At 52.5% G+C, this 21,739-nt stretch overlaps 1 protein-coding gene, 1 long non-coding RNA gene and 1 other non-coding gene across 3 annotated transcripts; 2 read left to right on the top strand and 1 right to left on the bottom strand.

Annotated features, from left to right (window-relative positions):
• The first annotated feature begins 9,550 nt into the window (after positions 1-9,550).
• Positions 9,551-12,753, top strand: TLE7 (TLE family member 7). Its single transcript, XM_045533301.1, has 9 exons — positions 9,551-9,879; positions 9,999-10,024; positions 10,115-10,254; positions 10,664-10,876; positions 10,955-11,196; positions 11,395-11,536; positions 11,646-11,799; positions 12,193-12,266; positions 12,561-12,753. Exons 1-9 carry the CDS (start codon positions 9,551-9,553, stop codon positions 12,663-12,665), a joined length of 1,425 nt encoding a protein of 474 aa, XP_045389257.1. The 3' UTR covers positions 12,666-12,753.
• A 3,691-nt stretch (positions 12,754-16,444) lies between these two features.
• TRNAM-CAU lies at positions 16,445-16,517 on the bottom strand. Its single transcript has one exon. It is a non-coding gene; the product is annotated as a tRNA-Met (tRNA).
• A 2,411-nt stretch (positions 16,518-18,928) lies between these two features.
• LOC123625463 lies at positions 18,929-20,732 on the top strand. Its single transcript, XR_006730509.1, has 3 exons — positions 18,929-19,087; positions 19,438-19,512; positions 20,091-20,732. It is a non-coding gene; the product is annotated as an uncharacterized LOC123625463 (long non-coding RNA).
• The last annotated feature ends 1,007 nt before the right edge of the window (positions 20,733-21,739 follow it).

Below are 21,739 nucleotides of genomic sequence, written 5' to 3'. Positions count from 1 at the left end.
TGGACTTGGGGGCTGGGCTCCAGTGCTATCAGCACAGCGTCCCCCTGGCTAGCAGCCCTCTCTCTGCAGTCAGGCTGGGGGTTCTGAGAAGAGGCTTCTGGATTCTCTCCTGTCCTCCCACTCCCCTACTTTTGTCTGTATCTTCTGATCCGACAAGGATGGGGACATCTTCCCCCTACACATTCCATTCAATTCCAGAACCATTCGCAGGCCCCTTGCACAGGCCAGAGCTTGACCGCAGGCTGGGGAAACTCAGAAGAGCCAACCTCGGCCTCCCGGGGAGCCCCTTCCCCTAGCTCACAGGTCCCAACACACACTACAGACCAGGGGTCCTCAGCACATCTAGCAGCTTCCAGGGCTCCTGCCCGGGGTCTGAGCCAGCTCTGCTCTCGGGCCTCGGGGCCTCAGCCTGCCCCCTACTCCCGCTTGATCTCCCACTGTGCAGGCTGGTCCCCAAGTGGCTATAAAGTCCCTGAAGTGTGGCCCCCACCTCCTACAGGCCACTGAAATCCCACCCACGCTCAGCCCAAGCCCAGCCTCCAGGAAGCCTTCCCCGACTGCAGGGCCCCCCCCCCAGCCTCTCTCCGCTGGTTGTCCGCAGCGTAGCCGCCCACCACGGTAAGAGGCTGTTCTGCCGTCGCCCGCCGCCTGTGGGCCGGTCCCCACCCCGCCACTGGCCCGCAGCCGCGCAGCGCACGTGCTTTCGGCCTGGGGCCCGGCGCAGGCCTGCTCAGGCTGCGGGCGCCGCGTGGCCGCTCGGCCGGCCTGTCTCGCCCTCTCTGGGCCCCGGCTCTGCCGCAGCGTGGAACGGGGCAGGGACGCGGGGCGCCGCGCCTGGGGACCTGCGCCCCGCGCGGTGGGCAGAGGGGCCCCAGGAGCCCTTCCCCGCCCCCCGCCCCTGCTGCCCCCTGGCGGCCGGCGCTCGCCGCACGCTGCCCACTCCCCCCGGGGCGGTAAGAAAGCCCAGGAGGGAGGCCCCCCGGTCCCCTCGGCCACGCGAGGGCGCGTCTCCCGCCCCGGGCCGGGCGGGTAGCCCTGCAACAACTGCCCCGCCCGAGCTCGCGGCGGGAAGCCCCCCGCGGAGTGGGGTGGGCGAAGATGAGCTCGGGGACACCGAGGCCTGAAGGGGCGCCTGACCCCGCAAAGCCCGCGGGCCACCCCGCGCCCTGCGGGCCGGAGTCGGAAGGAACGGTTAGTGCAGCCACCGCAAACGTTCCTTCAAGTCTTGCTCGGAGGCCCACATAAGGAGAGCTGCTGTCGAGGACTGTGGGGGAGGGGGAAGTCGCCGGCGGGTCCCCGAGAGGGACCGGGCTGGGGGCTTTGCACAGAGGTCCCTCGGGAGGAAAGGGGCGGATGCAGGGCAGAAATGGGAACGCAGGAGTCGGAACCCAGCTGTTCCACAGCAGGGGCGGGGGCGCGGTGGCGGCAAGAGCGAGGCACCGTGCGGGATATGCCACCGTGCTCCGGGAAGAGCAACGTCACCACGCTCTCACGAGGAGCGCGCTCGGTGAGGCACGAGGAGTGACAGAGAGGGAGGAAGATTGAGGAAGCATCAGGGCCCAGGCGAACCGTGAGCAGGGCCTGGCCGAGCATTGTCCCTTCCACCTGGAGCGCTCTTCCCCTCCTCCACCCCGAGCTCCCCGCAAACACCACCTCCCCCTTGCCGGCCTCCCTGGTCCCCCTGGTCAGCACTGGGTCCTCTGCGCGGTGTCCTCGCCAGCCCTCCGCTCCCGCCCTCCTTGGAGCTGCTGGTGTTCGGACTCGGTGGGCCTCGGCAACACGCTTCGGTGGCGTGGGTGACGACGGTGAATCCGTCAGGGAAGAAGTGTTTTGCGCCTGTGGATAGATGGTTTATGCATTTCCATCCACAACAAGCGTGCAGGTGAATCTCCAGGGGGCACTGTGCGGAGAAAGAAATTTTCGGGGTAGGGGACCGTACCCTGGAGCAGCCAGCGAGTGAACGGGGCAGGAGCGCCGAGGCCTCCCAGGTGGGAAATGAGGTGGCTGCTCTCCAGTTGCCCACCAGAGGGCGCCCAGGCCCCCGAATAAAGATCTGGGGGCCGACGTTTGCGGTCCTGCCCCGACGTTTGCGGTCCTGCCCCGACGACCCACGCTCCGGTGGTGGCCGGCCAGGGACTAGGATCCCTCCTCCCAGTTTGACTGTAGTTGCCCAGAGCCTCCCGGCAGGGACACCTGCAACTGACTGGCTCTTCTAGGGGAGCAAAGGTAAGAAAACCACTGGCCAAACTGCCTGGAGTTTGCTGCAGAGGAAGAAGGAAAAATGCTGGTGGGACTTGCAGGGCCTCTAACTCATGACCCCATGTCTGCTTTTGTTACTTTTTTGTGGTGAAAAACACATAACATGAAATTTACCATTTTAACTGTTTTAAAATGTACAATTCAGTGGCATGGGATACATTGACAATGTTGAGTAACCATTAGCACTATGTAGTTCCAGAACTTTTTCATCACCCCAAAAGGAACCCCCTACCCATTAAGCAGGCACTTCCCGTCCCCTCCCCCAATCTCCCGCAACCACTACTAATCTGCTTTCTGTCATACAATTCAGGGACTTTTGTGTCTGGCCGCTGTCAGTTAGCTTAATGTCTTCAAGGTGTGTCCATGTTGTAGCATGTATCAGTACTTTATTCCTTTTCATGGCTGAATAATATTCCAGTGTATGGATATACCACATTCTGTTTATCCGTTCATCTGTTGATGGACACTTGGGTTGTTCCTACTTTTTGGCTATCGTGAATATTACTGCTATGAACATTGGTGTGCAAGAATCTGTTGGGGTCCCTGTTTTCAATTCTTTTGGATCTATGCCTAAGAGAGGAATTGCTGGGTCAGATGGCAACTCCATGTTTAACTTTTTGAGGACCTGCCAAACTGTTTTCCACAATGGCTGCACCATTTTGCATTCTTATAAGCAATGTATGAGAATTCCAATTTCTCTACATTGTTGCTGGCATTTGTTCTTTTCTGTGGTTTCGGTGGTTGTTGTTATAGCTATCCTAGTGAGTGTGAAGTGATATCTAGTTGTTTTTTTTTTTTTTGAGACAGAGTGTCGCTCTGTTGCCTGGGCTAGAGTGAGTGCCGTGGCGTCAGCCTAGCTCACAGCAACTCAAACTCCTGGGCTTAAGCGATCCTACTGCCTCAGCCTCCCCAGTAGCTGGGACTACAGGCATGCGCCACCATGCCCGGCTAATTTTGTCTATATATGTTTTAGTTGTCCAGATAATTTCTTTCTATTTTTAGTAGAGACGGGGGTCTCGCTGTTGCTCAGGCTGGTCTCGAACTCTTGACCTCGAGCAATCCACCCGCCTCGGCCTCCCAGAGTGCTAGGGTTACAGGCGTGAGCCACTGCGCCCGGCCTCTAGTTGTGGTTTTAATTTGCATTTCCTTGATGACTAGTGATGTTTAGCGTCTTTTTCTTTTAACTGGGTCCCAGCCTCCCGTCTTGCCCCCCCCCCAGTCTACCCACAGAGGAACAAGCCGAGTCCTCCTTCCAAAACCCAGGTCTGATCATGTCTCCCACGTTTATAACCCCCAAATTCCTCCCAACTGTTCCCAGAAATGAACACACATTCTTGCCCTCCCTGCCCCCACAGCACACACCCTCTGTGCTCCTGCCCCTAGAAAATTCTCCCAATTGCTAAAATACACTCCTCCAAACCTTAGCACCTGCTCTTTTCTGCCTAGAACATTCTCCTTTGCTCTTCTCCACCCCACTAAGCTCTCCATCCTTCGTGTCTCAGACCTCACCTGCTTCCCGCCACCTTCCACTTGGGGGTTACATGCCCTTGTTTGTGCTCCTAAACTCCCTGTTACATCCTCCTCCCCCCACCGTGTCACTTTCCACTCTGCTTTATTATCTCCAGTTCAGCCGTCAGTTTCCCCCAAAGCCTGAAATCCACAAGGGTCATGGCCAGGTGGTGGGCTCAGCCTTGCGTCCTCGGTGCCCAGCACAGGAGGCTCAGTATCACTGTGCCAACTGACCCCTTGGGTGGAGGGGTGGTGGGTGAGGGGGGAGATGCACAGACGTGTTTGATTACATCGTTGGCCCCGTTTGCTTTCTCTGCCTGGAAGCAGCTGCACCCTGGTTCAGTCAGTTTTGGTCAAGGGAGTCCCACCAGTTGCACATGCACCTGAATTTCAACCATGGCACCCCCTGGGTCCCTCCATCCACGGACACGGCTAAGGGACAACAGGACATACTGTCTATCTCCATCTAGTTAGTTTTAAAGCACCCGGTTGCCTTTACCTTGCCTCTGGGTTTCAGAACCACTGCCCTCCTAGCTCCGGCACCCCATGGGCTGTCTCCAGTTCTTTGTTCAAATGTCTCAGCTGAGCCCTCTCCCCACCCGCACTTCCATGTCTACTCTGTGTGTGACACTTCATTCTTAGCAATCTAGCGTTTTGCCCAAGAGTGCACAGAAGCCTCCCTGGCCAGGTTGCTGAAGACAAATGGCCCCAGTTCCTACTCCGTCTCCCTGCAGCCAGATAGAGGACCATGCGGGTTGTGCAGGTTGAACCTAGACCAAACCCTCACTCCAGGACTTCCTTGCTGTGTGACTGTGAGCAAATCACTTACCTACTCTCCGCACCTCAGTTTCCTTAAATGTAAACTTCCTCCTGGGGGAGCTATGAGGGTAAGCTGTGATAATTCAGCCAAGGCATGCATTGTATTGTGATCCAGACCCCATACCCCTTCTAGAAGTCCTTTCCTCCAAGCACTGCACTCCCTAATGACAAAGGCCCCCCCCAATCAGCCTCTCTCACTTCTTTTTCTCTCCTGAGGCCCCTAAGAATCGCTAACGATCGGCCGGGCGCAGTGGCTCACGCCTGTAATCCTAGCACTCTGGGAGGCTGAGGCGGGAGGATCGCTCAAGGTCAGGAGTTCGAGACCAGCCTGAGCAAGAGCAAGACGCCGTCTCCACTAAAAATAGAAAGAATTATCTGGACAACTAAAAATATATATAGACAAAATTAGCCGGGCATGGTGGTGCATGCCTGTAGTCCCAGCTTCTTGGGAGGCTCAGGCAGGAGGATTGCTTAAGCCCAGGAGTTTGAGGTTGCTGTGAGCTAGGCTGATGCCAGAGCACTCTAGCTAGGGCAACAGAGTGAGACTCTGTCTCAAAAAAAAAAAAAAAAAAATAACCGCTAACCATCAATGAGCATTTATTTGAAATCTGGCATCATCAAAGCCCTTATTAATCTCTGGATCTATTAACCTGAACCTACAGCTTCAGGAAGGATGTAATCCTGCCAAGTCCATTTTACAGAGGAGGAAACTGAGGCACAGTAACCTGTCAGAGCCCCTGCTGCTTGGCAGTGGCAGGCCCAGGCTTCTCACCACCCTGCGTGCTCCCTCCCCCGAGAGGCCCAGGCTTCCATTAGGGACTGTCTGTTTTTCCTGCACCACATTCCCGATGTGGCCAGGGTCCTAAATTTTATAGATGTAAATATGGAAGGTAAAATAGTGAAGCTTCTGGAAGAAAACAAAAGCGCATATAGCTTTATGATATTGGGATCGGCAAACATTTCCCAAATAAGGCTGAAAAAGAATTAATTGTAAAATAAAAGATACACTGGATAGAACTTCTTAAAATAAAGAACTCTGTTCACCCAAAGACACCATTGAGAGAGTTAAAGGCAAGCCACAGATTGGTAGGGGACAGTTGTCACACAGGTATCTGACAAAGGATTCATAATCAGAACATGCAAAGAACTTCTGTGATTCAATGAGGCTTGCTCCTAAACACATTTGAAAAGCTTCTCTAGGCCTGGATTTGCATCCCAGCTCACTCTTCTGCCCATTTAGTGACATCTTGGGCAAGTATCTGTGAGGTTCTGACCCCCTGAATTAATTCTCACATTTCCAAATTGGGGATAAAATCCATGCCCTGTATACCTCACTGTTGCATTTCCTGTGAAAATGACAAAAGAGATAATTCACCAAAGATAGATCATGTATCAGGATGGGAATTCTTGTGTGTATAACCCCCTATGCTCCCCCTCACATTGGAGCTGGCCTCAACCTGCCCTCTGGTCCCTGGCACCCGGCACTCAGTGCATGGAAGCACATATGTGACATGTGAGTGGGCAGGCAACAGCATCCCTGGTTTCGGGGAGAGCACGAGCAAAGCATGAGTGTGGAAATGTGCACTTCAGTACATTGGGGGTCAGGCTTGGCAGAAAGGCAGGGTACTAACAGGGGAAAGGTGGGTGGAGATGGATTTTAAATACCAAGCTGAGGGGTCTGGGGATTATCTTGAAGGCAATAAGCAGCCACAGAAGTTTTAGGGACAAGGGCTGTATTAGGGGGAAGGGAGAGAGAGAACCTTGGAGATTGTAGGTCAGAGGTGGTAAAATATTTCTAAGTTGCAGCAGGACTTCTGCTGCAAGAGAAGGAAGTCGACGAACAAGAAGCCACCAGGAGAGGAGAAAGTAGTTTCGGGGTTGGTCCAGGGCAGGGGGCAGGGTGACAGTAGAGCAGGAGAGGCATCCAGCCTCACCACCCCTTCCCTCCTTCCAGAAAGGGACCAGCAGACCTAGGGTCACGCAGTGCTTCTCAGATGTGGTCCCAAGACCAGCAACAGGACTGCCGTGAACTTGGAAGTACACTCGGGCCCCACTCCAGACCTGCTGGCTCAGAATCTCTAGGGGTGGGCCCAGCACCGTGTTGACAAGCCCTCCAGGGGATTTGGATGTGTGCTCACATTTAAGAACCACTGGATGGGACAGCCACGGAAAAGATAGGCCTCCTTAGTCTTTGCTTTCAGGGACACTGGTAAAAAAAGATGACAGGCACAGAGCCAGACAAGTCTGGGCCAAAGCAGGGAGAAGAAAAGGAAAGTGGGCCCACCTCCCTTCCATAATCACCCATACTGGCTTCAGCCCCAGAGCAGCCTCAGGAGCAAAGGGGGCTCACCTGGCGGTGAGACTGTGCCTCTTGGTTGGCTCCTGTGAACAGCCCAACTCAACTCTCCATCTTGGCCCAAACTCTTCTCTTGGGGAGCGGCTCGCATCCAATCCGAAGACTTATGCCCCTAAAAATTTCTCACTCCATCTTGCCTCCTGCCATGAACTTATTTGGTGGATCCCTGACTCACCCCGCCCCCCAAGGACCCTGGCTGCCAGCTGTGGCTCGGCACAGTGGGCTGTGGCCACTCCTGGCTGATTGACAACCCATTCAGGGTCAGATGTCTGACCCAGGTTCTGACCCGGCTTGATGAGCCATTAGGCAAAGGTTTAAAAACAGCTGCGCTGCAGGCCAGGGGCAGTGCCTGGGTGTGGAAGGGAGGGTCTGGGGCCGGAGAGGGAGGCTCCTGAGTCTAGCTGGCGCTCAGCTGACTTGCGGTCTCTGGGGATCGACTTCCGCCTTCAGAGGTGAGTTTGCTGCCAGGGGAGATTTGGGCGAGCCCCCCAGCACCAGTGTTTTCTGGGGCTTTGGAAAGAGATTTGTCTGGTAAGGGCAGGGGTCTCTATTCCCAGCTCTGGGAGGGAGAAGAGATGGGAATTGGGGATACTGACTTCCCCTCTTTCTAGAAAGCCTTGTCTTATTCTTAGGGTGAAATTCTGGTTAATTTGAAGTCTGAAGTCCTGGTTAAATAGCTTCACGGCCTTTAGCTTTACCCAGCCCCGAAGGCGGGTGTGAGCCGCTGGCCCACCACTCTGGGAGCCTCCGCGCTCCGCACTCAGCCCTGGTGTCTCCGGTTAAGGGAGGCCCAATGCGTGACAGGGAGAGCGTGTTAAGTCATCTAAATAACTAATTAAGAACCGCGAGGATTATCATTTGGGGGAAGATGAGAAGGAAAGGGCTCGGCTGAGAAAGAGGCTCCAGATCCAATTTTTACCTTAGGTTCAAATATCCACACATATGCAAAAAGTGTACCAAGTTATGCAGTGACAAATCTCCCTCCCGTTCTTGCCTATTTGCCAATTTCCATCCCCAAAAGGCGACCCCTCTTCCTGATTTCTCATGTGCCTACAAACGTACACAGAGATGACTTTTAATTCCCATCCTTATTTACACACAAGTTGCATATTTTGCACATTTCCTGAACCATGCATTTCCCCCACACTTATTAATGCATCTTGGAATTTTCCACACCAGTGCATGTGTCCTTGTCATCTTTAATAGCTGCATCCTGTTCCGCTATATGGCTGTACTGTAACTTACTGCACCAGTCCCCTCCCGTGGCCATTTTGGTGTTGGCCAGTCATCTGCTGTCACTCACACTCCTCTAATGCTCTAGCTTGTACATCTATTATTTTGCATATATCCAAGCACATCGATAGGATAAATGCCTAAAAGTGGAAGCGCTAGGTCAAAGGGTAACCGCGTCGGTAGTTGTGGCGGACTTCCGCCTTCCTGCCTTCGCCTTCTACCAGGGAGGTGGGAAAGGAGGCAGTTCCGAGCCAGGCAGGACAGGGTTTGAACCTCTTCTTTGTGTTTTCTGGCTGTTTGTTCATGGACTGAATGCTCACCCGCTCTGCGCTCCACTTTTTAAAATCTATGAAATGTGGCCCACACAGTTTGAGGATAACATGAGATCAGCTACATCAAGCATTTAGCTCAGGGTCAAACACACAGCGAGGGCAGGAAAACTGTCCCTTGCTTCTTCCCCAGGGCAGGTGGCTGGGGCTCCCCCTGCCGCCCACCGTAGGACTCGGTGAGAAGGTGCCTGAGAGCTGGCGACGGAGCGTGGCTGTCAGGCCATTGGCTCCACCTGGACAATCCCCTCCCGACACCCACCTGTTGTTTTGTCCCTGAGGCTTCTACTCTGCTCTGTTAGTAGAACCCTGGGTCTCCCAGGGCCTCTCTAGGGCTGACTGCTGGGCAGGTAGACAGTGATAGAACCTTCGACCAAGAAGCGTACAATTATATCTTCCACTTACTATTTGCCTTATCCAGCGCCGAGCATCCTACACGCGTGATTCCATCCACTTCTCAGAATGACCCCATAAAGTATGAAATATTATCACCCCCAAGCCCAACCTCGTCATCATTGTATAATACAACCTTGCCCCATCCAAACAGAGCACCTCAGCCTTCCCGAGACCTCTTGGAGTTCCTCCACGCTGTCCCTCTAGGGGGTGACAGACCCCGTGGAGTGCGTGGAGTTTCCTGTTGCTGTCTGCTTTACTTACCTTGGGGACGAGTCCTCAGGTGAAATGTGCCCAGCCAGGTGAAAGGGTGCGTTTGATTTTATGTGAGCAGAAATGCAGTCTGCATGTGTGTAAAACCAAGAACGCTGGGCACGAACAGCTCAAAGCGTCTGTGTGAAACTTTGACCCGTAACACCGTGGCTGCCAACGTTTAATATAAAAAGTGAGTTGGCGACCCATCTTTCGAGTCCTCTCACCAAAGGAGGCGTCCTCTGGCCTTTCTGAACGGCCCCTGACAGCACTCCTGCATAGCGCCTCTGTTCTCTTTCAGGCCACAGGGCATCGGGACCACTGGGAACCCAGGATCTGTTTGGCAGGTTTATTTCTCAAGCCCTAGAGCCGGGTGGCCCGGGCACTTCACTGATCTAGGAATATGAGTGAAGAGAAGAAAGGGGCCTCATCCCATACGTTGAGGGTTCGCAATGGACCAGAGGAGAGGAGGAATGTGCCAGAAAGTTCTGGTATTTCCAATCAGCCTAAGCAACAAGGGCAGCAGCAATCGGACAGTCCACATGGGATGCCCCAGGAGCCTGAGCAGCCCCCAGACCACCTGGACTCCCCGAGGAAGGACCAGCCTGTTTACAAAGAGTTGACCAATGTCACCCAGAAGCAGTGGAAGCGCTGGGCCCTGAGCAGATCTGAGCTCCAGGCCGCTTATTCCTCTGAGGTGGGAGTAGGAGACGTAGCAATGGCTGGCCCAAGGTGGGTCTCGCTTGAATAAGACTGGGTGGGGGCGGCGAGCCGTCCTGGGTGCAGGGGACACTGGCACAGGCCTCATGTGTCACACACTGTCTCCTCCCTCTCCCCTCTGTTCGCCATAGCCGCCTATCACCAGGATCTGAGTTTGGTAAGTACCTGCGGCGGTGTGGGTGGGCGGGGGTGGCAGCCCAAGCTGGGCCACAGGTGCAGGCCTAGGAGTGGCCCCGTGTCAAGACAGCAGCCTTCTCTCTGTACGGTACGGGACGACTCTGCTGCCGGACACCCTCTGAGGCATCAGGTGGGTGTCGCCGTTTTCCTGCAGGCCAGCCTCACTCGCCCCCTCCCAGTGCAGAAGTCTTGTCACTGCTCAGCACAATTGTAAGTGTCTTACTTTGTTCTATTTTATTTTATTTTATTAACACTTAAGAGCCTTTCCCACCTACCCCTACTCAAGAAGCCATGTGTCCGCACTCTCACGCTCGGTCCCACAGGTGAAGGGTGTCCTGGGGTTCCTGCTTCTTTTGAACTAGGCCTCCTCCCCTCATCCTGAGTAGGGCTTCTGCTCGCAGTGTCACTTCTTCAAGAGCTGTGACCTAGGGAACCCAGAGCCAGGCTCTGCTGTTGGATGGATGACTGGTTCGATGGATGGATAGGTGGATGGAAGGATGGGTGGATGATGGATGGATAGATGGATGGGTAGATAGGAGTTGGCTGGAGCACAGGGGCAGGCTGGCCCCGTGGAAGGCAGGGCCATGGCCTCTCATTGCCACCTGCCCCTCCTCCCCAGACCCCTGTTCCAGATAATGTTGTGGTTACACGGAGCGCCCCGCGGAATTCCTGGAAGTTTGGCACACTCTGCCATGGAAGGAGAGTCTTTGCTGTTGCCATCAGTGGTTTGACACGCCGTGTGTACACCTGTGGCACTGGCTACATCAAGGTGTGGGACGAGAGTGCTCTGTATGCCAGGGACAAGGCCCCTCAGGCCCAGCTGGATTTTCAGGTGCGGGGTATTCAAGCAGGCCTTGGGGACCCCAGACAGGGCTGCGGGGGGACATGAGAGTGTGAACCGTTCCTACAGGACCCACATGACTGTGTCTTCACCTGCAAGCTGTTCCCCGATGAGCAGACCCTGATCACAGGGGGTTTGTCTGAGACCCTGACTCTCTGGGACCTGGCACCCACGCCCCGAGTCCGGATACAGCTGCCCACTGCAGGCTCCATGTGCCCTGCCCTGGCTCTTTCCCCTGACGCCCACCTCTGCTTCGCTTGTTTCAAAGGATTTGTGGAGATTTGGGATCCGCACAACCAAATCTTGGTCAGGTATGGCCTGTCTGCAGAGCTGCTCAGGTGCACCCGGGGGGAGGACTTGGCGAGGAGGCCTCACCTTCCCCCCTCTGCAGCAGGGCGAGGCGGGTCGGTGAGGGGGAGACATCTGGGCTACTCCTAGGAGCTTCCTGGCCTTGCAGCTTCCAGGGGGCCCCAACCAACTAGTGAACCTCTGAGTTGTTTTCCCACCAGGAAGCACAACATCCCCAGATACGGGTCTCGAAGGATTGACATTGCAGGCAACACGTTCTGGACGGGAGGCGAAGATACCAACCTGTATTCCTGGGACCTGAGGACCTACCAGATGCTGCAGCAACATCACATGCAGTATGAGGTACCTGGCTGGGCCCTGGGGGAGCTGTGCATGCCAGTTTCCAAGTGGCTGGGCACAAAGGGTGGCGTTGGCAGCTTTGAGTGCTGACCCCAAACATTCTTCCATGCAGATCCTAAGTATTACCCATGACCCCAGTGAGGAATGGATGTTAGTGGGCTTGAGAACGGGCAGTATTTTCATCTTACACACGTATCGGGATGAAAAGTTTATGACTGGCTCAGAAAAATACCTCCAGCACCACAACATCAAGTTCGCCTCCTCTGGTGGGTGAGAAGCCAGGTGACACCTCTGGGTGTCCTGATTTGAACTAACTCGCCTCTCTTCATTCTCTACCCCCATCCCTTTCCTCTTCTGGCCCCCGCTGTCATGGGACGGCAGCTTCCTACACAGCATGGCAGCCCGAGGACACAGGCAGACAGAAAGGGCATGAAGCCCCATCTGATTGTCCTCCCGTTCAGTGACACTCACCATGATCCTGTGTAGGCCAGAGGGTGGGAGCAGATAAGGCAATGGCTTGGGTTGTGTCTCTGATTGTCATAGACAGGGAAACTGAGGCAGAGAAAGAATTGCCCTTTCCATAATCTAGTCGAGGACAGAGCTGGAACTAGCTTGCAGGCTCAGTCTCTGTCCTCTCCATCCATTCTTTCCTTCTCCAGGGAGCTTTTTTGTGACCACAATGGACGCATCCATCCGCTGCTTGGAGGCATCTTCTCTACAGAAGTTGTTTCAGGTACTGGAAGGAAAGGTTCGCCAGCTCAGGCACTCACAGCGTGTGACTCAGACCCCAGGGCGTGCTGGGAAGTCCCTCAGAGAGACATCCAGGGCCAGTTCCTAGAGTGGGGCAAAAAGGACTTGAGGTCCTGTGGACTCCCGGGCTCCACCCTGATCCCAGGACCTGGCCCTGTCTTCAGACTGAGCCTTAGTCTACGCCAAGCCTTGCAACGGCCCCAGGTTGGAGCCTTCATGTCTGGCCCAGGCCTTGTCTCTGTGTATGATCCCTCTTCTGGTCCCCCCTTCCCTCTAGGTAGAGGAGCCTTTCGAAATCCTGTGTTGTGAGATGTTTCCCAACAACCAGTATCTGATCACGGGCTCCAGGAACAGTGCCACAGTTTACCAGCTCTTGTACTGAAGGTTGGGAGCCACGGTTGTGCCACGTCCACCTTGGGGCCAGCGTGGCTGAGAGGATGACCTCAGGGTGCTGGATAACTTCCTCCTCAGCCTTGATGGCAGGTCACTGCCCCTGCCCTGTCCTGCCCCAGCCTGCACTCCCAGAGTGTTATTCCATGGCTTGGGGCTTCTCCCTTTATTTTTCTACCACTGATTTCTGGGCTTAGATGTGGAAATTTAATGAGGTCTGGCCTCTGACTGGCACCAAATGCCAGAATTAGGCTCAGGACCTCTCAAGAGTCAGGTAAATGAGATTATCATAAAGTAATGAATAAAATAGCAAAGCAAAAACCAGAATGGTGTGGATGCGTGTCCATTTCTTTCAAATAACAGACTCATTGAGATGGGTTACTTATACCTCCGTTCGGCAAATTTCAGGGACAAAACAGTAAACTTTTTCTTAAAGAGCCAGATAGGAAATACTTTAGGCTTTGCCATGTGAGTTTAGTGGCAGCTACTCAAGTCTGCTATTGCAGCGTGAGAGCAGCCATAGATAATCAATGAATGAGTTTCATAAGTAAAACTTTATTTGTAAAAAAGTTACAGATTTGGCCTGTTCAGTTTGCCAGCCTCTATTGGAGCCGGTGTGCTTCTAACGTAAGTACCATAACTGGCATCCCTGTAAAAATAGGACACAGGGCATAGAGGCCACCAATAGATCTATCCTGCTAGTAACAAGTGGCCTCCAAAATTTATAACGAGTGTCCATCCATGAAAGAATGGACAAAAAAAATGTGGCATGTGTATGTACGTATACACACACACACATGATGGAATATTATTCAGCCGTGAAGGAAATTCCGACACATGCTACAATGCAGATGAAACTTAAGGACATTAAGCTAAGTGAAATAAGCCAGTCACAAAAGGACAAATACTGTTTGATTCTATTCATTGGAGGTACTTATGGTGGTCAAATGCATAGAGAAAATGGAATGGTGGTTACCACGGGCTGAGGAATGAGGGGAAGGGGAGTCATCATTTAATGGGGACAGAATTTCAGTTTGGCAAGATGAAAAAAATTCTGGAAATGGATGGTGGTGATGGCTGGACAACAATGTATGTATTTAATGCCACCAAACTGTACACTTCAGTGGTTAAGTGTACACAAAATGGTTAAGGTGGTAAATTGTATGTTATGTGTATTTTAAACAATTAAAAAGAAAAAAAATCTTGAATTATAAAGACCAAATTCAGAATAGTGGTTAATCTCTGGGGAGGGAAGAAGAGAAATTGGATCATGAAGGGCCTCAACTCTATCTGCAATATTTATTTCTTGAAAAATATGTCAAGATTCATCAAAATTTAAAAACTGTGTGCTTCAGAGAGCACCAGAAGAAAGTGAAAGACAACTCACAGAATAGGAGAAAATATCTGCAAATCATGTTTATGGTAAGGGACTTGTATCCACCACATGTAAAGGACTCTTACAACTCAACAATAAAAGACAACACAATTTTTAAAAAGAGGCAAAGAATTTGAATAGACATTTCTCTGTAGAAGATGTATAAATGGCCAATAAGCACAAGAAAAGATGCTCAACATCTTTCACTATTAAGGAAATAGAACTCAAACCCACAGGGAGATACCACTTAATGAAAAAGACATTAACAAGTGTTGGCAAGAATGTGGAGAAATTGGAATCCCTCATACATTGCTGGTGGGATTGTATAATAAAATGTTTAAGCCACTTTGAAAAAGTTTGGCAGTTCTTCAAAATGCTAAACATAAATGACCATATGTCCTAACAATTCTACTCCTAGGCATACGTCCAAGAGAACTGAAAACAAAGACATGTAAGTTGGGAGGGTAATAATTGGGAGTGTTAGAGTAACAGAATTTTTTTTTTTTTTGAGACAGAGTCTTGCTTTGTTGCCCAGGTTAGAGTGAGTGCTGTGGCGTCAGCCTAGCTCACAACAAACCTCAAACTCCTGGCTCAAGCCATCCTCCTGCCTCAGCCTCCCGAGTAGCTGGGACTACAGGCATGTGCCACCATGCCTGGCTAATATTTTCTATATATTTTTAGTTGTCCCGCTAATTTCTTTCTATTTTTGGTAGAGATGGGGGGTCTCGCTCTTGCTCAGGCTGGTCTCGAACTCCTGATCTCGAGCAATCCTCCGGCCTCGGCCTCCCAGAGTGCTAGGTTTACAGGCGTGAGCCACCACGTCCTGCCAGAGTAACAGAAGTTTAAAATGCTTTCTGGAAATAAGGTAAAAGTCCCAATTAATCGCAGTGTTGATAAATCAAGGAGCACTGTAATCTCTAGGTTAATGCCAAAAGAATATTAAGTGTACAGCTTCCAAACTACTAGAGGAAAAACATTGGAATAATAATATATCTAAAAGGAATCCAAAAGAAGAAAAAAGAAATCTAGAGAAAAAGAAAAAAAAGTAACAAAGAACAGGCATAACAAAAGGAAAAGCTTATTAAAATCATAAATTTAAATCCAAAAATATCAGTAATTAAATGTAAATGGACTAAATATTCCTATTAATCCGTAGAGATCAAATAAGTGGATTTTAAAAATCCCAACTATGTGTTTATAAGAGGCTTTAAAACATAAGGGCACAGAAAGCATGACAATAAAGAATATAAAAAGATACTTCATGTACACACTAAAAGTTAATGTAATATTAATATTAGACAACATATACTATAGAACAACATTTGAGATAAAAGTGAACACTTTATAACTGTTCAATTCACTAGGAAGGCACAAGAATTCTGTTTTTATGCATTTGTTATTGTGGCCTTAAGATACACTTAAAAAAATCAGCAAAACAGACAAATTTACCTCTCACAGTAACCAATAGTTCAAATAGACAAAAAATTTGTAAGTATAGAGGAGATCTGAATACCATGATTAGAAAATTTAGAACAATGCACACAACCACTACAGAATACACATTCCCTCACATACACACATATACAAAACGACCATTTACTGAGCCACAAACTTCAGAGGATTTAAATTTCATAGAATGTATTCTTCAGCCACAATGCAATCAATATAGGAATAAATAATAAAAAAAAACACTAGAATCTCTGTATTTTGGAAATTAAGAAATATACTTAATAACTAATAGAGAACAAATCACAAAGTAATTAGAAGCTGTTGTGAACTGAGTAATGAAAAATGGAAAGATTCGGCTAAAACTAGAATTAGAGCTTGGCATCAATGCCACGCCCCACCCGGCTCTCTCGGTCACCGGAGGATGCGCACAGATTGCCTGGGACTTCCCGGCTCCCGAAAGCTGGGTCTGGAATGGAGCTGGGTTGGACAGTCCCCAGGCAGCCCAAAAGGAAGGTGGGGGCACGGCCTTGCTCCAAGCGGAGGCAGGTGGGTAAAAGAGATCCAAGTGGCCTAAGACACTGACTTCCAGGAATGTTGCAAAAGGAATCGAATCAGCAACACCCAGTGCCCGTTTCCCCACAGTCGCGCCAGCACTGCCTGTTTTCTTATTTGTGGATTTTAATTCCTGGGAGGAGGGAGAAGGGACAATGCTAATTTCACTGCACTTCTTTTGTCATGAATGAGGTTGAGCCGTTTGTGTGTGGACCTAAGCTGGGTCCACCGCTCCTGGACGCCTGGCTTTACCCTCTGGTCCCTGGGGAGGGAGGACACCTGTTCTCTCCAACGACTCAGACGTGAGGGCTTTGCTGGGTGACATCGCTCAGCACCTCCGCTGAATGTTTATTATAATGGGCTTTAAATCAGATCGTAGCCCAGCAAAACAGCTGTGCCCTCTCTGAGGCTCGAACTCAGGACCTTCAGATTATGAGACTGACGCGCTGCCCACTGCGCCAAGAGGGCCCGTGCTGGCGACACCTTCCCTACCTCTAAAGAGAAAATGCCACAGCCTTTCCGCCCGCCGAGCCGCCTCCACAGCGCCGCCCTCTCCCAGCAGAGACCCGGTGAGTTCCCGGCCGCCCGGCAGAGGCCCGCGGTGTCCCCGCGCGGACACGCGGGGACACGCGGGGGAGCGGGTCGCTCTGGCGGGAGCCCCGCGGGGCCTGGGCGGAGGGAGGGCGGCCGCAGCCGTGGGGACCCGGGGGGGGGCGGGGCGCACGGGTCGCCGTGGGACGTCGGGCGGGCGGACCCGGCCGGGTGGGGACCCCTGGGCGGCCGGGCGGCGGCCGAGGCTCGAGGCGGGGGCGGGGGCGCGGTGGAGGGAGGGAGGGAAGATTCCGGAAGGTTCTCGGATGTGAATTCGGTAGGAAAGCGGAGGGAGGAGGCTGTGGTTCCCTTGGCCTCGGCAATTGATAGTTTGTTTTTCCCGCGTCTCTTTCGTCACACACGGGGGCGTCCCGGTGCGGGGCGGACGAGTCGCAGCCCGGCCTGTGCGCAGGGCTGTGCAGGTCCTCGCTGGGAGAAAAGGCCGCGGGGACAGGGGACGCGGGGACGCGAGGGCGCGCAGAGCATGTCGCCACCTGACGCCGCTGCCGCGGAGGCCCGGGAGGGCCGAGTCCTGCCGGTCCCTTCACCCCAAACCGTTACAGGTAAGACCTCGGGCTTCCCAGCTTGTTCCTTTTCCACGCCCGTGTGGCATTTTTGTTTGTTTTCACCAGGGTGATGATGTATTTTAATACCCGGTGGGGCTGGGCCCCTTCACACAACTCCTCACACACACTTGCTCTTCTTCTCTGGGTTCTGGTCCTGCACTGGGGACAGGGCTCAGGTTACCTCTCGTACAGCTGGTCACCCCGAGTCTTCCTTCTCTGATCTCCTAGGGCACTTCGGGACTGTCCTGGGGTTTGAGGGGGCCCTCAGTTCTTCCCCGTGTGTCGGCCCTGTCTTTTCCATTAATCGACTGGGACCTCTGGTCTGGGGACAGGGTCTGAGCCAGCCCTGGGCACACCACATTCTGCGTGCTCAGAGGATGGGGGAGGGGAGGCTCTGGCTCGCACCCCGCAGCCACCCTGTGCGGCCATCCTCTGCTGGGTCTCTGGACAGGGTCGCCTGCAGTTTCTGGCCCTTCCTCCAGGGGGCAGCCTTGCGCTGCCTCTAACGCCCAAATGCATGGCAGTGGATGCCAAAGGCCCTGCCTGGGAGACCTGGAGGCAGCTGTGACACTGGCCCCTCGATCTTGAGACCCTCTCTTCCCTCTCTGGGTTTGTTTCTCCTCTATGAAATGGCAGGGCCGGTCTCTTCCAGCCTGGTCTAGGACTCCCCCATCCCATAAATTCTCCTTTGGCTGTGGCCATGCCACATGGAGACTGGGGACCTACCTAGTCCTGTCGTTTCTACCAGCGATCTGGAAGCAACTGTGTGTAGTCGCTAGAGTGAGATGCCTCTGTTCATCCCCAGGTCTGCCGTGATTAGCCGTGTGACCTTTGACAGGTTGTCTTAACCTCTGTGTTCCCATAAAACGGTGATCATACCCGCATCTACCTTGCCGGGGTGCTAAGGGACATGTTATTATAGAAGGCACGGAATACGCTGAGCACAAGAAGGCAGCAGCAGTTGTTCCTGGTCACTGGTGGGGTTGTGTGGCTACTCCAAGTCAGAGCACCCCTCCTGCCCAGGCTGGGCACCACCCCCCACCCCCTCCCCGTCACTGCCTGGTGTTGAGGGGCCACTTGTTCTCAAGGGACCTCATAGGAAGTAGGAGAAGCCTGCAGAGCTGCCACACCCCGTCCCATCTGTTATATTCCTCTGGTTCCCATCAGGGTGACTAACGAACGCTTGCTATCCATCCACAGGAAAGGACATATTTACACTGTAAAATGTATCATACATTTCTGTTTTGTTTTTTGAAGTGGACATAACCTTAAGGTTTTACAGTCTTCATAATAAAACAAAACATGACACTTAGAACTAATCACTTGGCCCTTTCTCTTCTTCTCTCTTCCCAGTTCAGAATGCCTCCATCTCCTCACAGCCGGCTCCTCCTCCATCTGCCGCTGGGCTCAAGGCACTCAAGCCTCGGCACCAACTTCTTTGTAGTTTTTGCCTTTTTCTGGAAAATCAGTTTAGTCTCCCCATTATAGCCACTCTGCTTCCTGTCACAACGCCGCTTTCCCTGGGCATGCGGAGAATCCGTGCCCTTCTTGTACTGTGTCACTTTGGAGGGTTGGTGCTCACCACGCAAAAGTCCGGCAGGTTTTAGGAACATTTGCCATGTGGCAGGAGCAATGTCAGCATGGAAAGCTTTCATTAATTTCTTATAGGGCTGGTAGGAGCTAAACTAAGAAGCAGGTCATTCTAGAGGAGGAAACAGTTTGGGGGGTGGTCCTTAGAGTGGGCAAAACAGTTTTTTTTATCCCCCAAACCTCAGATTGTTATCTGCATATGCCCTCTTGGGCAAAAGGAAGTTCTTATTTGGGGAAAGCTTGGAGTGTATTATCTCCAGAAAGTCTAAACGGGACTGCAGGTGAAGGAAGGTGAGGCGAGGGAGGTTCTCCCAGCGGGGGCGGGGGTCTCCCAAGTGCGGGGGGGCATCTTTGTCTTGTTGTGAACGTGGACATCGTGGAAATCACAGGCAGCCTGTGACAGCCAGCTCCTTAGAGGAGAAAGGTTTCCTGGTGGGACCTCAGCTGTGCCAGAGAGGAGGCACGCACTGCCCCGCAGGCTCAGATGACCCCTAGGAACTGGCGTTGAGGCTCCCAGTCTAGACCGGGCTGCCCCGGCGGGAAGAGGAAGACCCCACAGGGTGGCTGGTCGCTGGTGGGAGGGAGACTTGGCCTGGTCTGGGGGTCGGGCCAGAACTCTGGCGATTGAGGGTGTCTTGCAGGAAGTCTCTGATGACGGCTACTTCTCAGAGCTGTTTGGAGGGACACGGTTTGCCGAGGAGTCTCTCTCTTTCTTGGTATGTTTGTCCTAAAATATGTCTCAAGGTGGTAGCACCCACCTTCTCTGTGGCAAGAGCTCTTTTTGACATCTTGTGTCATGAAGGGGGATTCATGGGTGTTCTTGCAGAGAACACAGCTCTGAATTTTATCAGGGCTGCCTTATTTTTCTAATTTTTTATCCAGGTCTTGGGTTTTGGTTATTTTCTTTTGGAGGAAAGATTTTGCTACTTTGCTTCCTGTCTTTTCCTTGAAAAGTAAACTGGTTTTGAAGATGCCGTGTTTGCTGACAGCGTTCATTTGGACTCTGCGGGTTTTTGCGTTGATTTTCCGGGAGAACATTGGCCCCGCGAAAGAAATAGATGTTCTTTCAGTGCGGCAGTCGCTCTGCCAGTCCCTTGTCACCGATGCTCTCCCTCAGCGTCGTTCGGGAGGCTGCATCTTGTCACCTTGTTCGTTCCTTTCTTTCTCTTTCAGGGCCACGTTGCTCTGCAGAGCTGTGGTTTCCTACTGATGTTCTTCGTGGATGTCACATTAGTCGTGTTCAGGAGAGCACTGAAGAATCACCTTCTGTCAACCGCTTTTCTTGTTCTTCCAGGTGTCGCCTGCCTGTCTGACACAGCCTTTCTCTGTTTTGCCTGGAAGTATTCCGTGCGTGTTCCCACGGGGGTTAGCAAAGACTCCAAAGTCATCTGCCACCTGACTTGTCAGCGACTGCAACTTACCATCCCGCTGGGCTGCCGCGCTTCTCCCGGCGTAATGTAACCTTTCACAAGTGCATTTCCTTGAGTCTGACCACAAAGAACTTGGAAGACTCTCTGAGATGGCTCACAGCACTTGATCAAGTCATTAAAGCCGCTTTGCCTCTTTCTCTCGTCTTCCCTTTCCTGTTGGATTTCAAAGCCTCTTCTATTCCTCCTGAGCCCAGTGGAGGTCAGATCTGCACGTCTCTCCTTTACATTTAAGTTCTTTAAAGCTCTTCTTACCTTGGAAAGCGTTATTCAATCTTGTGTAAAATCTTGTAATATTTCACAATGTCTCTATCTTCTCTTGCTCCTCGGGTTCCAAATGAACCAGCAGATTGCCCGGTAGAATTGAATTTGATGTGTTCAAGCCCAGGCGCTTCTTCAGACTGATTCCTGTTTTGTGCCCTGATGGCCTCAAAGAATGTCCTTGAACTTTGGATCTTTTGTTTGAAATCTGGCAGTGCATTTCAAATGAATTTCGTATTTTTCCTTCAGATACGTTTTGAGAAGTCAGTTCTTTCTGGGGGTAGGTTGGTCTTTGCGTCAAGAAGGAAAATTGTCCTCCCTCTTTCAGTGGAAGCCCAGGCTCTAGGATCTGCAAAAGGGGATGTCACTGGGGCAGCTTCTTAGACTGGTAGAGAGGACACAGGTGCCCCTGCCTCAGCTGTGGCTGGCCTCTGTTCCGGGCACTCTCTTCCACAGAAGAGTGTCTGTCCGTGGCCTCAGGGGCAATGGCCACAGGAGAAGAGTCTTGGTGGGGGGGTATCCTGTGTCCCCAGCCTTTGTCCCCATGAGCTGCGGCCTCCCTCCAGGGGAAGAGGCGAAGGCGGGGGTTACTACAGTGCCCCCAGACACTGGGCAGTGGGGACCTCATTCCCGTGGCCCCTCCCTGGCTGTGCCCCTGCTCTGACACTCCACATTTCTCCTCTGGCCAGCGAAGTGGGTCTGGGAGGCCGACCTTCTCTAGGGTCCCTGGGCCTCAATGAGCGGGACCCATGGGCCTGGAGCAGTGGGAGCATCTGTATGGTTGGGGGCCACCAGGCTGGGGCTGGTGGGATCAGGGACACATGAAGAAGGAAAATATTGGCCCAGAAAAGTTTCCTTTCTGCAGCATGGAAGCCTGAAGACTGGGTTTTGTCTGTGGACCCGCCACAGCTTGCAGTGTATTTTTTCCCAGTTAACACTGCCCAGGTTTCAACCAAAAAGGGGCAACATTGGCTGTGTTCTGGCATGATCGAAAGCACTGATAGACTGCCTTTATTCTTGAGGGCCAACTGGGGGGGAATAAGATCCTAGGGTCAGGGTGTTTTTTTCCTCGAGGGCCCCTAGTTAATTCTCTCCTAGCATTAAATGTTGCGGAGGAGAAGTCTGAGCACAGCCTGGTTTCTCCTCCCTTTAGCAGAGGCTTGATACAGGCTGTTGGACTTACTCTTGCTCAGTTTCAAAGTCCAGTGTGTGTTCTTGCGTATTTCGTGGTGTAGAGGCAGTGTGGGTTGCGAAG

The sequence above is a fragment of the Lemur catta genome, chromosome 20 (genome assembly GCF_020740605.2).
Source record: "Lemur catta isolate mLemCat1 chromosome 20, mLemCat1.pri, whole genome shotgun sequence".
Lineage (NCBI taxonomy): Eukaryota > Metazoa > Chordata > Mammalia > Primates > Lemuridae > Lemur > Lemur catta.
The sequence above is the reverse complement of the archived record's forward strand: the minus strand, read 5'-3'. Positions and strand labels throughout refer to the sequence as shown.